Below are 15,126 nucleotides of genomic sequence, written 5' to 3'. Positions count from 1 at the left end.
GGGATTCTAAGTCCCCGGCGGCATGTCTTAAGTTTATTGGGTTCAAATAGAACAAAAGAATACTATACAACTTTAATAAGAAATTGTCAATTTATTTGAACAATTCATGGGCTTGGTTTTTGATTGCTTGTGACCTTGTGAATCGCCATCCATCCATGTCTACGTAGAGTGAAAATTATAGAAGGTTTAAATATCATCAAGCCATGCTGACTGTAGTCGTTTTATTTAATTATATTTATAAACTTTTTTTTCTGAAAGCAATTATACCATAATACACACAATTTAACAGTATACACGAAAAACGAATGAACACACATTGAGATTCTTACAGTGTATAAATTAGAGTTATGTGGTTTAAGCTTTGGTTTAAAATAAGTTGAATTTTTACTGATAAAAATGTTGATTATCTACTCGTAATGATGCTCCTAACAGTCAAACATATATGGACCTAAAACTCGTAAACCAATAAATATTGGAACGGGTGATATCGTGTAGAACCGTAGAAGAGGTAAAATTTGTGATTAAACTGAACATAAACTTTCAAGTAAAAGAGTAGACACGGGCCGCCGGCACAAGCTTTTATGGGCTAACAGAATTTCCGTCACAGAAATATAAGTCGTGCTGGTAACACGCAAGCCAACTAAGCCTATGTATATTGTATTTAGACATATTTCAGACGTTTGTCAGAAAAGTCTTATTGATTTTCCAACAACTGACATTTTTTATAGTTTTATGCGTATGTTTTGTTGTTACACATCTTTGATAAGATATGTTTTGATGGTTAGGATAAGAAGGAATCAATTCGTTTCTGGTTTGTGAAAATTTAGAGTGATAAGGAAAGGCATACCAGTTCGGTTTGTTCGAAGTTTTCGGGTAGCTTGGATAGCCAAATTAAATTCTATCAAAATAACCAAATTCAACTGTGGTTCAGTTGGGTTTAGGTATCAGATGGTTGAGATTTAAAATTTTGATTAAATTCTAATAATTCGTTTCTTTGACTTGGAATTTTAAAGAAAATTTATTTAAATCCAATATAATTCGGTACAAATAATTTTCTATGTCTATTTTATACCGATCAATTTAATTTAAATCAAATAAACAAAACAAAATATTCTGTCCGGCTTGGTTTAGAATTCCAGTTCGGAGCTTTTACTTTTTGGACCAGAATTCGAACCCCAAAATGAAAAGAGAAAGCGACTTAAGAGTTGAAATACAGAAATAGGTTCAAGTAATAAATCTTTGCAGTAAAGAACAAGAGTTCGTAAATTCCACAATATCTTTCAAAGATTTTCCATAAATAAAGCCTACCCGACAACGGTTTAAAAACAAAAAAAAGCTCGTTCTTTCTTCAAACCCAAAGAGACTCACTCACTGTCTGAATCCGTGGCAGAGAAGCAAAGTAGATACCAAATTTGAGACAACTCGACCAGCAAACTTTAATCAAATGGTCAAAACACATACAGTGAAATTCTACCACGCAACAGCATCTACAGATCAACATCATCTCAGCCACCAAACTTCAACCTAAAGAGTTGGCCTTTGCCCATTGAGCTTTATCCATCACCTAAAACACCATTGACCATGCCCATCTCCAAACATTTGATTGGGTACACGAAAGGGAAAGCCTTTCTCGTCTCCCTGCTACACCTAACAAGGTGAATGAAACACTTCAGAAGCTTAGCAAAGGAGCAGCTTCACCATCTTTCTTTCTTCAAGCTTCTTACTACCACAAACTGAAGCCAATCAGATCTTCTGCATATATGTCCACATAGCTTGCTTCAATTTCAGAGCCAAACTCGATCACAAGGAACATTAAAGTTTACTTGTAGAATGGAAAACCCTCAGATTGATCAAAAACCAAAGACAAACAAATGTCTGTGTCCTGTGTGTTTGTGAAAATGCAGCTCATACTCACCATAATAATCAAACTGGGGGAAACTCTATAAAATCTACAGATTTTTGGATTTAGAATCATTCATCATCATCATCAGCTATAGAAATGTTACATGTAACAAAGGGTTGATCTTAAATAAGAAACAGACAAACGAAACTCAGATCTGGTTCTTACAGTTAACAGATCTCAACACAACCTCTCTCTCTCTCTTTCTCTCTTTATATCGTCATCGTCATCTTCGTGGTAATAAAATCATCGTGCTCACTTTTTTTTTTCTTTTCAATAAAAGAAAAAAAAAAGGCAAATCAAAGACGTAGATCGGTGCAGTGGAGATCGTCTGCGAACAAGTCAGCACCATCCAACGGCGGAAAATTAAGATCAAACATAAACGGCGCTTTCCGCCGCGAAGACGACGACGCTATATCGTCTCCGTCGTCGATCACCGACGACGACGAATCGCAGTCGCTGTGGCAATCCTCCGGAGCCACCGGCGGCGTCCGGGGATGATATCTCTTCGTCGCCTTCGCCGCCGCTCTCGGTCCGCTACACGATTTCACGGTGCTGCTCAAGCTGCTACTCGCCGGCCGGCTGATAACCTGCTGCTGCTCCGGGAAGCTACCACCGCCTCCGCCGTATAACCGGTGGTCCATAAACGGATCCATCTGGTTCTGATTCGGAGCGAGATTCCGATGATGATTCTGGTAATTGAGTGGCTGGAGAGGAGAGGAAGGAGAGCAGTCGATGGGGAAATTAGTCTTGGCCTTGGAGCCACGGAGGTTACGCGCGGCTGCATCGTAGGCGCGTGCGGCTTCCACGGCGGAGTCGAAGGTACCGAGCCAGACGCGCGATTTCTTCAAGGGGTCACGGATCTCGGCGGCGAAACGGCCCCAAGGTCTCTTCCTGACGCCTCTATACCTCGGCTCCTTCACGGATCCGTGAAGGGCGGGTGGAACTGCGGAAGAGCCTCTCCCTTTCCTCATGGTGAAGAAGAAGAAACCAGAAGTAATGTGATTTGAAGAAGAGAGATCTGTGTCTGAAGATGGAGAAGAAAGAATGTTGTAATGAGGAAAGATGGTGGAACAAAGGGTAGGAGTTGGAAAATTTTAAAAATAATTATTATTATTTATCATTTCTTTTTAAAATTTTACTCAAGTATTTTTTTTATTTAATTATTTATGGTTGGAATAGCTTTTTTCTTTCTCTACCTTCACGCCCGTCCAACAAGACCGACCAAATCGTTTCGCTTTATTTTTATTTATGGAGTATATCATTTTCCAAACTTTGATTCTTTTTCCTTTTGCTTTAAACTTTTATTCGATATACATTTATATATAATGTATGAAAAAAATAATTTTCATTTTTCAGTTTTGAAACAAAAATTTGAAAGTCTTTAAAAGAGTTCACAGGACAAGAGCTATATGTCTCGAAATGCGAAGAAAGCAAAAGAGGGTAAGCACTTGCGCCTTCTGTCCTGACCCCGACCATTATTATTAAATTAATCGCTTAAAAAGACCAAATTGTCCATATGTAATGACTAAAACATCCTCGTCTATTTTGTTTTGTAATTTAAAATAATATAATAATATATAATAATAAACCTCACGAAATTATTAAGTGAGAGGCCTTCCTTCTCCTTCCTTGGGAGACCCTACAAAGAAAACGAGACGCGCTTATCGTCATCATCGTCTCTCCCGTGTGAAAAGTAAATGCTGTTGAGTAAATGCACAAAAACACACATTTTAAAAAAGAAAAATATAAAGAGAAAAAGACTAGGATAGCACTAAACCAAGTTTTTGTTCTCAAAATAGCACTCAATACTTAAAATCACAAAAATAAGTTTCATTAAAAAGGTAAATATACATTTATATCCAAACCTTAGGGTTTAGAGTTAAGGGGTGGGGTTTTGGAATTATAGTTTAAAATTTTATAAAAAATAAATACTAAAATAAAAATTAAAAATTAAAAAAAAAAACAGTTTCAAAAAGTATTTTTAAATTATAAAAAGAAAATTTGAAAAAAAAAAATAAAAAAAAAAATTCAAAAAAAATATTATAAAAATTTCGAATCTGAAAACATATAATCTGAACCTTTAAAAAAAATTCTTCTTTTTTATTTTTTTATTTTTATTTTTATTTATTTTTGTTTGTTTATTTAATTTTAAACCAAGGGTATTAGAGATATTTTACCTTTAATGAATGTCATTTTTGTGACTTTCTCCTTGGTGCTATTTTTGAGACATAAACTTAAAAATGTGCTATTATTGACAATTGCCCAAATATAAAAGTTGCTCACCTTGATAATTATAATAGTCTACTGAGTGATTTGATGAGTAGTTTAAGGTTCTTTCTGGTGGCTTCATCGCCTGTGAATCCTAGAATATCTGAGCTTATGCTCTACAATGAAACAATCAAGACCCCATGTTAAACATTTCTTTAACTTGTTCAGAGCTCTTACTTTTGTTGTCTAGCAAAGTTACCTCGACGTTCTTCAAAGTGTAAACCAGAGTGTAGATTGACTTCTGTATTAGTTCTGTATTCTCAGGTGTCAAAATCGACGAATGAACCTTTCTGCAATGTAACATAAGGTCAAGAAGATTTACATTCTCACAGTCATCTACCACATTATCTAATCACAGAGTTTATTTCTAAGTAAGTATTAGTGTATGTAAACGAGCTTTGACATATATATATATTTTTTTTTGATCAAAAACTTTGACATATATATATGTGGTCCTAGTACTGCTTTAATATTGCCACAGACAAGTTTCCAATCCATACATTAACTGATAAGAAGCAGCACACTTTGGTTTCAGAAGATAAGAACATGCAAAAACGATCATCAACTAATGCAGATTTTAAAAACAATAGATCAAATCGGACACTTCATCTGATATGGTGCTAAAACTCAAAAAGATCTTTATGTTTTACAAAAAAAAGTTATTGTTCTCAAGTTAGTCCACAAATAGCACGTGAAGGCTATAAACTGAGATGCAATTCAAAGTTGACACTTGCACTGTGAACTTCCTCAGAAAGACTATCTAAAGTGTGGCTCTAACGATATACAGTCAATAATGCCAAGATTATTAGTAATAGTACCTAAAGCCTAAGTTTGGTGACTAAGAGTAAGAGCCATTACCTCATATCATCAGAAGCTTGGGTCAGGCTTCAAGTCAAACCCTCAACTTCCTTGAGCAAGCTGCTATCACGAAACTCAGACAGCAAAGGTTGAGCATCTTCAGCCATGGCTTGAATCTGTGACATCACTACATCAAAACCCAACGCTCACGCATGAGAAATACATTACATTTTTTTTTTAAATAAACTCTTCTCAATCAAAACGATTCACCAAAATAAACTCAAATCATCTTTTTGAGCAACGGCTTTGCATCTTCAATAACCGACACAACTCTCTCAGCAAGAGAAAACGCATTGGCAACACCAATCTCCTCCACATCGCGCCCCATACGAGTGAATATCCCAACTAGCTCATCTAAACTCACTCCTTGCTCTCCCTTTATCTTCTCCCTATCACAAACAATCAGACCTTCTTTGCCACACTCTTGATGCAGAGGCCCTACCGAAGGTTCCGGTATGGGATCCTTCGGCGTAATGTCGATCATAGTCTCCATAAGAAGACCAGACTGATTCACCTCAACCAGCGAGTTCCTAGGGATGATAATCTTATCATCTTCAATCTCAACAACAGCTTCAATGTTCTTCAAGGACGGATTAACCCGGATAACCGAACCAACGGTCACACCACGGATCCTAACCGGCGTTCCCGTGCAAATGCCTGAGGCTTGACTAAGCTCAAACACGGTCTGATACTTCCTGAACTTGGCACGCATTTGAAACCCTCTTAACCAAGCCCAGCTAAGAGCAAGAAGAGTAGCTCCGGAAACGAGAAACAAACCAACCCCACCTTCTGATGTTAGGAGTTTTCAAGGCTCCTAAGACAAATGTTGTAGTATAAATGATTGTCGAACCAGTTCTGAGAGATATCAAAGCACCGAGAATGCAAGTAATCACTTAATCTAAGTGCAACCAATGATTTAGATGGGTTTTTAAACTATGACTAATTAAAAGAAATAACTAAATGATACTTTCTTAACTAATGGAAAAGAGAACTCATGGATATAGGGATTAGACCTCGGGTGATCAAGTTTCGAACTAAAGATGGCAAACGATCAATCAATCTATTAACCTTAAGCTTGGACACAATCCTAAACAAACTCTATGTCTAGATGAATGTTCATTTACTTAACACAATTCAAACATCAAATGTCTTTGGTTGAATAATATGAAAGCAATCATAACTAGCAAGTCCAATGGCTATCTTAGCACCTCTAACAACAAATGTCTTTGGCAAAGTATGCTAAAAGCTAAGAAGAGTTGTCTCGGGCATTTCCTCGAACACCTTTCGGGGGGAAATGCCTAAGGTTCAACTACTGAGTGGCCAACTCAGAAGATGCTTTATGCTCACTCTACTAGCAAGGAAATATGAATGATCTACACTAAAACATCCTAGTTCTAACCTAATCACCCTCAATCTCCCTAACCCATGAATTCAAAAGGTGATTACTCACTAATCTCCATGATTCCTCTTAAATCCATGTTGGATTTCAGATTAATCATGTAGAGAAACACAGGAAATAGATAAGAACACAGAATTTCAATAATAAACTGATCAATTGATTCAAAGAGATGACTTTCCAAAGGTTTTTGGTGGTTTTTTCTAAGAACAAAGATGATCCCCCTCTTGGTGGCTCTTAGAGTATTAAAACATAGGTTTAGAAAATAAAAACGTGCATAATGAAATGACCAAAAGGCCCTTGAGAAATCACAAGTTCGAGCAGAAATAGAACGCGCAGCGACCTCAGCCCGTCGCTCCGACAAGTCGCTCCAGGCTTTGGGAGCGACCTCGCTGTGTCGCTGCGAGAGGTCGCTCCGGGCTCGTTCTCGCGTCTCCGGGTGATGAAAACGCGAGCGACTTCTCCCTGTCGCTCTGGTAAGGTCGCTCCAGGCTTCGGGAGCGACCTCGCTGTGTCGCTGCGAGAGATCGCTCCGGGCTCGTTCTCGCGTCTCCGAGTGATGAAACCGCGAGCGACTTCTCCCTGTCTCTCTGGTAAGGTCGCTCCAGTAGGAAGATCAGAGCGACTTGGTGGTGTCGCTCCGGACTGGTCGCTCCCATGCCTTGCTCGCCCAGTGACCACTCTAAACACTCCTTTTTGAGTTCCAAATGCCTCCAAGTGCCTCCAAGAACTCCATGTGGTACTCCAATACCTGATAAGGACTCATGTATGCAAAATGCAACCTAAACATGGCTAAATCCTAATCTATATGATCAAAATGCACATGGATGAATGGATAAAACAATAGAAATATGCAAGATATCACCTTCCCAAACACTTCTCTTACCAAACCCAAAATCACTCAGAGGTTTCAAAGTCTGTCTCCATATACTCCTCGGCACATCCAAAACAACCATGAGAGGGCTCTTCCCTTCTGGTTGACTGGAAGGGGATGCAGCTCTGATAACTAAACGCCTAGTTCTAGGTTTCGGTGGGAGATGAGGAAGCCCATTGGGATAAACTCAAGGGCAGACGATCATGGAAGATGATGACATTACAGGGCTCCCAATCATCTTTTATGTAGTAGAAGTTGCAATCTCTCCGAGCTGCAGCTGGTAAGAACATGTGAATTGCGTGAGACTTCCTTCTACTTTAATCAATTGAATTGCAAGTCGACATTAGGGTTTCTTGAGAGAGATTAGATAGAGATACTTGTGCTCGAAGTTTAATTACCGAACCGGTTGTCCTGAATCTGAGATTGACGTCAATAACTTTGCTGATGATCTCCCATGTGTTTATTTGTTATTTTTAAATAATAAAACAATAATTAAAATTAACTAATTCCGAACTGTAAAGGGAGGGGTATTTACGTAATAATTTAAAAGTATACAGTGAAACTGAACTAAAACTCTTTTATCTTCGCCCTTTGGAGGAGCGTTAAGACACAAAAGTGTTTGCTTTTGACCGTAAATGGTGGAATCAATTTTATTCATAAAGTTCAGCAAAAAGACTCTTCCTCATATGAATTGATTAATGTAATCTCAAAGACCAACAAAACAACTGCTTTGACCGTTTATGTTCTTTTGAGTAACATCAAGATCACAGCTTTTTTGCTCAACACACAAACAAAACATAAGATACGTCTTGAGATTCAGTTTATTAAAGGATTTAACTCTAGACCATCCATCACCAACCGACAAGCAGTAGCTTCAGAAGAGCCATTCTAATGAACAAACCGTTCTTCGCTTGTCTGAAGAAAGCAGCTATTGGATCAGCGTCCACATCCGCAGTGATCTACGCATATATAGAATTACACAGAGTGAGGATTTGTGTCAAGAAGAAGAAGTTAGATATAAACTCACTTCATTTAATCTCGGTAAAGGATGCATGATAACAGCATTCTTCTGCATCACTCCCAACAGTGCCTCGTCTACGATATACTTCCCACAAGCCGCTTTGTAAAGGTCAAGCCTATCTCCAAATCGCTCTCTCTGGATCCGGGTTTGATACACTACGTCACACTTTGATGCTACTTCCATCAAATCCGAACTTTCTTCCCATTCCACTCCATTTGATGTCAGATAGTCTTTTATATCATCCTAACCATTACCAATAAAAACATTTAAGCAACACACCAAATGATACTACTCTTCAAGTTTAGTAACACAAACCTTCATCTTAACAATTTCAGGGGAAACAAAGTAAATCTTCACGTCTTTAAATTTGGCAAGCAAGTATGCAAGAGACCTGACTGTTCTTCCGTTGGCAAGATCTCCAACTAAGTCTACACTTATCCCATCTAGCTTTCCTATTTCACTTTGGATTGTATACACGTCCAAGAGAGCCTTCACAACAGCAACAAAACCAATACATTTGTTCAGGATAACTAAAAACACTAATGATATTGATGAACGCAACAAACCTGAGTGGAATGCTCTTCAGGACCATCACCTGCATTAATGACAGGTATATTGGCAGTAGCTGCAGCTTTTTTAGCAGCGTCGCTTTCGAAATGTCGCATCACAATTATATCTGAATAACCCTCCACCGTTCCTATGGTATCTGAAAAAAGTGTCCCACACGAATTCAATTCAATCTAAACAGAATCAACATGTTAGATACTTTAGCTGACAAGATGGGATACCTTCTAGTGTTTCCCCTTTAGCAGCAGACGAAAACTCTCAAGCGTTCTCGGTAGTTAAGACTGCACCTCCCAGGCGCTTCATGGCGAATTCGAAGGAGAGCCTGGTGCGTGTGGAAGGCTCGTAAAAGAGGGTAGCCATTAGATAACCCTTCAGTATTTCACTCTGAGAAGAGCTCTTTTCTATCTTCTCCATTTCTCGTGCAACGTCGAAGATAGCACTTAGCATCTCCCTGTCAAACTCTTGTCCTTCGATCACATCACTGAGTTGAAACTTCTTCCCAGCTGTAAAGGCTTCCCTCGTCTCAACTTGCATAGCGTGACACCTGATTCCTTGGACCTGAGCAATACTTTTCTTGAGATATGGAGTCACACAAATCTTTGAGCTTTCGAGAGGACCCGAGAGATGATTGCTTGGGAACGCATTGCTGCAAGCTAAAGCTTTAGGAGAAACCAAGCTCCCGCAAAGTGTGGCTGAAGTAAGTGATGATGTGATAGACATTTCGTTGAAGGGATGTGCTTAGATACAACAACTTCAAGAATAGAACCTGCAAAGATTACATTGGTTTACTTATCTTACACATAACTTTACAGACACACCAAAAAAAAGCAAAACAAAAACAAAAACAGCCAAGTGCTTTTACAGTTGTGTCCGTATGATATGTCTAAGAAACCAAACATGCTTCAGTCCTGAATGCAAGTGTATAAAGGAAATATATTTTCTTTCACGGGTAGACTCAAAAACCTTCAATAATCTATTTAAAGTAGCCATAATCTTAATTAAGAAGATAATGATTATGCTTTCTCTTATCATAAACTTGCACAGACCTTAAGGATCGTTTAGAGCAGTGAGGTAGAGAGATGGTCAATCTATAACTATAACGCCCCGACCGTCCACGGCTAATGGGCCACCCACTACCGCTCTCTCGGCCCGTGGGCCCCATCCCGTCTGACGTTCGGTCCGTTAATTTTCCAAAGGCTCGAAATCATTGTTTACTGACCCTGCAATCACCACCCGACCTTTCCCCGTGCTTTGGCCTCACTCACACGCTATCGCGAATCACTTCCCGATAGGTCACCCATCTTTCCACTACTCCAGCTCAAGCACGCTTAACTCTAGAGTTCTTTCAGGATGTGTTCCGGAAAAGGTAAGTCAACTTTGGTGACATAGGTAGCCAAATCAATTCTCTTAAGCCTTTCTATATATCACAACTCGGGATGTTACAATTCACCCCCTCTCAAAGAACGCAACGTCCTCGTTGCGCCCCCGACAGGTCTCAAGACGCCTCTCAGGTCGGAACTGAGATGGCTAACCAGCTCTGATACCACTTATAACGCCCCGACCGTCCACGGCTAATGGGCCACCCACTACCGCTCTCTCGGCCCGTGGGCCCCATCCCGTCTGACGTTCGGTCCGTTAATTTTCCAAAGGCTCGAAATCATTGTTTACTGACCCTGCAATCACCACCCGACCTTTCCCCGTGCTTTGGCCTCACTCACACGCTATCGCGAATCACTTCCCGATAGGTCACCCATCTTTCCACTACTCCAGCTCAAGCACGCTTAACTCTAGAGTTCTTTCAGGATGTGTTCCGGAAAAGGTAAGTCAACTTTGGTGACATAGGTAGCCAAATAAATTCTCTTAAGCCTTTCTATATATCATAACTCGGGATGTTACAATAACGCCGGGAGATAAATTACAGCTTCTTAAGTCAGAGAACTGACGATGGGAAACGCAGCGGCGGCCGGAGGAGGAGCGTAGGGATGATGAATTCGAGACGTTTTTTTTAAGAATAGCGGAGGGAAAGAAGAAAAATAAAGCTTTTTCTTTTTGTTTTTATTAATGGGCTTTATTAGGCCCAATAAGTTTATTTATTCTCCTTAATGTGAAGCCCAACTAGATTTATTATATTTCATATTTACAATCTGACAACACAAAAAAGGAGAAATGTTGTGTACTAATTCGGAAATTTACATCGAAATCCTAACTTAACCTCTAAAGAATATACAAACATGGTCTGATCATCTCCCGGAAAAATATTCAATTAAACCTCCGGTATGCTGTGCAGAACCGGTGTCCATAACCGGTGATGGTTGCCTTCTTCAGTTTTACGATCAGAGCCGGTCAGGTCATGGACGTTGACTTGATTCAGTAGATCCTGGAGTTGCTTCTTCGTGAGCCTGATCTTGATCTCATGATGAGATGAGTTACTGTCTTGCGTGACAATTATTGTTTTACTAGCCTTAATGGATGTCGTCTTGGAGCAATGATGATGATGATGATCTTGTTCTTCTTCATGTTCTGTGATGAAATCATCATCCCAATCTTCACCAGACCAGTGCGTTTCTGACTCATGCCTTAGACAATTCCCCATTCTTTCCTTTTCGTTTCTTTGGAGGTAAAGTGTCTGGTTTAGAGATGATGATGGTTTATATAAAACGTAGGTAGAAAGGTGGTGGGATATTAAAATCATTAAAAGGAGATAAAGATTAGATCAAATACCACGTCAGATTTTATAGTACTTTTATCATACGTGGACATGTGTTTGTTGAACTCATCGTCACCAGCTTTTGCCATTTTTTTTCATTTTCGGCGCTTCGTTCCACGTGTCTTTCTCGGCTAGTCAGCTCGGCTTGGATATATTTGCTGGTTTTTGTTTTCCAGTGTGCCGGTGAAAATGCAGTGCCAAGCCCATGAATAAAGGAAAAAAGAAGAACTGAATGCCTAACGTGACATCTAAAGATAACAGAAATAACACGAAAAGTTTGTATAGGACATGACTAAAGAGGAACATGTATAAAGAATAAATAATGACAAGTCCAATCCTCCATTTTTCATTATTGCAGGAAAATTATTTGTTTATGAACAAAATTTCATGTTGTCCGTTTCTTAATGTTAAATTTAGTAATAATATATAATTTCCATCTAATTTTAGTAAACCACTAGCACTACTACTTAATATATAAAGAGTATTTGCAGTGCATATACAAACATAATCCCTTATTTTGCACGGATGGAATTTGAACTTTCTCGCTGATGTGGTTTTTCTTATTGTCAATTCTGCCCTTATTATCTCTCATCTCTCTCAACTTCTTTGTTTTCTCCGTCAGAATCAACTCTCACATCTCTCTTCTAAATTTCTTTGTTTTCTCCGCCAAAATGATCTCTCACATCTCTCCTCTCAATTTCTTTGTTTTCTCTGCGGAACCATCTCTTATCTTCTCTCAATCTATTTGTTTTCTCTATAGAAACTCTTTGTTTTCTCCGTAACCTTTCATTGTCCCTGATCACGGTCGTGATTACGTTTACTACACCGTTTTCCGACTAAGAGATCCCGAGATCTCCATCACAAACGTCACGTCGCCAATAGCTCTGTCAGCTTCACATACTCTCAATTCTCCTCCATCAGAAACCATGGCCACACTGCTTTCTCTCACTACAACAACAGAATCCAGCCGTGAATGATCAGATTTAATAGCGATGAGATTTGAGGGCTTTTCTAAAATTTTTGTTTTTTGACAAAGTTTTGATTTTTATGAATTTTTTAATTTTGTTTTTTGGACTCTGATCTTGCCTTTTGTGTAAAAGTTTTATATTTTCTTCTTCGTCTTCTTATGTAATTAGAATCACATGATGATGAGTGATTGCATGGTGGATACTGTCAACGATGATTGCATATGTTTTATGTCACTTTGCATTCCTCCTTTAATCGTAATCCTCCTAAACTCCTTTTTTAGCCGACCATTGGTCGGAAAATCCAGCTAATAATAATGCTATCCGGATAATTGATATACACTACGTAACTTATTAGAGTTTGACTCTATAATGATAATCGGCTACAGTTCGAAAAATCCAACTAACAATAATATTGTACGGATAATTATTTAAGTTAGCCAACAACTACCATAATAACCATGTAATATATATAATGTCCGGATAAATTGGAATATAACCATGCTAATTTACGAAGCATATGAAATAATTCATATTTTAACTGTATTTATTTACATATCAACTATATGAATTATAGTTAACCCAAAATAAAATCAAGGAAAATAAATATCAAAACATATGTTTATTAGCCGGATAAACTAATTTATAGACTATGAATTATTCTTTTTCTTTTTTCCATAGGGTAACAGTGTCATTTTACATCTTTCTCTCTCTTCAACTTTTACATTTTTCCATCCTTGCAAATTTTCTTGTTATCTACTATTTTCTGTGCAATTGACTCTATATAAAGAGTATTTTAAAAAATATATCATTTTTTTAGAAATATAGATGGAGCCGAGCTAAGAGGAAGCCGAATGAAGTGAAGTGTGAACACGGCACTTGGGGAGGGATCTTCAAAGTGTGAACGCAACCAAAGGGAACAGAATCTCTGAGGCCAAAGATGCTCACCCCACAGTTTCAATTACTCGATTAAGCCATATGAGTACATATTATTATTAAACGCACGCACGTCTCCCACCTTTAACTTCCACCCATGGTTTTTCTATTACCTTTAATAATTCGGTTTACATAAGATTTCCTGCTTTATATTACTATTCAACTCCTGTTCTACATTAATCAGTACTATTATTTGTTTTACCAAAGATGATCCTTAAAATTCAGACTAATCGCAAGTTTTATTTATTATTCGTGGGAACATGTCAACTTTCACATACCAATCGATCTTAGTATCAGTTACCCTACAGACATACATATTCAAACGTAACTCAACAACTAATATACCATAAAATTCAGTCAAAAAAAAAACTAATATACCATAACTATCAGTTTCAAGAAAAAAAAAATATACCATAATTATTATTTATTGAAAGTCAAAATTTCAAAGTTGGTGTTACATCGAACTTATCCCACTACTAACTAGTTTCTTGTTTTTGTGTCTGTATCGCTGATCACACTATCTATAGACTCGAGATTTATTTTTCTAAATGAACTAGTTGTAGCATATATTGGTTGATCTATCGATCTACTGCACCTTTTAGGCTCTTGTTCTTATTGATTGTTAATTCAAATCGATTTGTAAATAAGATATAGAATCTTGGTGTTCATACCACTATATAGATACGACAAATGATCATCTCATTATTTATATGCTTTATATACATATCCGTATATATTCAGATTCTTATTTTAAGATTAGATACTACAATATATGTCGGCTATTAATGCAAGAGATGTAACACCATAGAATCTATAAATCATCTGTTACTTTGTTGCGGAATAGCACAAAAAGTATGAAAGTTAGCCCCATTCTCAAATTGCATTGACAACAGAGGATTGGTAGATTTAGCTGGCTGTTGGACTGCACTCTGCGAAGAAACATGTCTCCCACCTACAGGTATATGCTCAGGCCAACTGGCTCCTTGGATATTTTGGTCCCTGTGGCTGGCAAGGAATGACTATATATGTGTTCAACAACAAAGAGGCAACTCCGGAGATGATCATCACCAAGGCAGTAGCTGCGGCTCGAGAACGGCTGACAGAACAGAACCCAACCAAAGGACCTCATGCAGCAACGCACCACCCATAACCCAACCGACGAGCAAACACAACCCTGATCCAATCTGATGCTGCCTGGCGATGCGGCTTGGCTGGGTTATAGGAATGGGAGAAGACATGAACTCTTTCCTCGCACACTGTCGTTACGTTAACTCCCCGCTGGTAGCAGAGGGACTGGTTATACGAGAAGCTCTAATATGCAGCATTGAAAAAGGACTCCGTCATGCTCATGTATGCTGCGAGTCAGATTAACTCAAACTAATCAAGGCGCTCAACAAAGGCCCCCTGATGGCGGAACTCTACGGCATTGTAGCTGATATACTTTGTTTATCAGCAATTTTTGACTCTCTCTTTTATCTGGATTCAACGTTGTAAGAACAGATATGTCAATGTTTTGGCAAAACAGGCTCTCTAGAATGAATCTTCTGTAATGGCTCCTATGAACCTTGGAATTTAAGTTTAATGAAAAGTTGGTCTTACAAAAAAAAACTTATTAGTTTATAACAACTTGT

At 38.3% G+C, this 15,126-nt stretch overlaps 3 protein-coding genes and 2 pseudogenes across 3 annotated transcripts in view; 1 reads left to right on the top strand and 4 right to left on the bottom strand.

The window, feature by feature from the left end:
- LOC103835927 (vascular-related unknown protein 3) overlaps nucleotides 1-15,126 on the top strand; it is a 208,304-nt gene that overhangs the window by 140,264 nt on the left and 52,914 nt on the right. The window lies entirely within an intron of this gene.
- LOC103836625 (ethylene-responsive transcription factor 7) lies at nucleotides 1,921-3,019 on the bottom strand. The gene has a single exon (XM_033279190.1). The coding sequence runs from the start codon at nucleotides 2,872-2,874 to the stop codon at nucleotides 2,200-2,202; it is 675 nt and encodes a 224-aa protein (XP_033135081.1). The 5' UTR covers nucleotides 2,875-3,019; the 3' UTR covers nucleotides 1,921-2,199.
- Nucleotides 3,362-7,537, bottom strand: LOC103836635 (annotated as a pseudogene).
- LOC103836614 lies at nucleotides 3,362-10,900 on the bottom strand (annotated as a pseudogene).
- LOC103836604 lies at nucleotides 10,922-12,029 on the bottom strand. Its single transcript, XM_009112897.3, has one exon. It carries the CDS (start codon nucleotides 11,577-11,579, stop codon nucleotides 11,151-11,153), a length of 429 nt encoding a protein of 142 aa, XP_009111145.2. The 5' UTR covers nucleotides 11,580-12,029; the 3' UTR covers nucleotides 10,922-11,150.

The sequence above is a fragment of the Brassica rapa genome, chromosome A01 (assembly GCF_000309985.2).
Source record: "Brassica rapa cultivar Chiifu-401-42 chromosome A01, CAAS_Brap_v3.01, whole genome shotgun sequence".
NCBI lineage: Eukaryota > Viridiplantae > Streptophyta > Magnoliopsida > Brassicales > Brassicaceae > Brassica > Brassica rapa.
Note: the sequence above shows the minus strand (reverse complement) of the source record. Positions and strands in the feature narration are given on the sequence as shown.

Bases quoted from the DNA above. Each gene is read 5' to 3' on its own strand.
- LOC103836625 (XM_033279190.1), bottom strand. From the start codon at position 2,874: ATGAGGAAAGGGAGAGGCTCTTCCGCAGTTCCACCCGCCCTTCACGGA.
- LOC103836604 (XM_009112897.3), bottom strand. From the start codon at position 11,579: ATGATTTTAATATCCCACCACCTTTCTACCTACGTTTTATATAAACCA.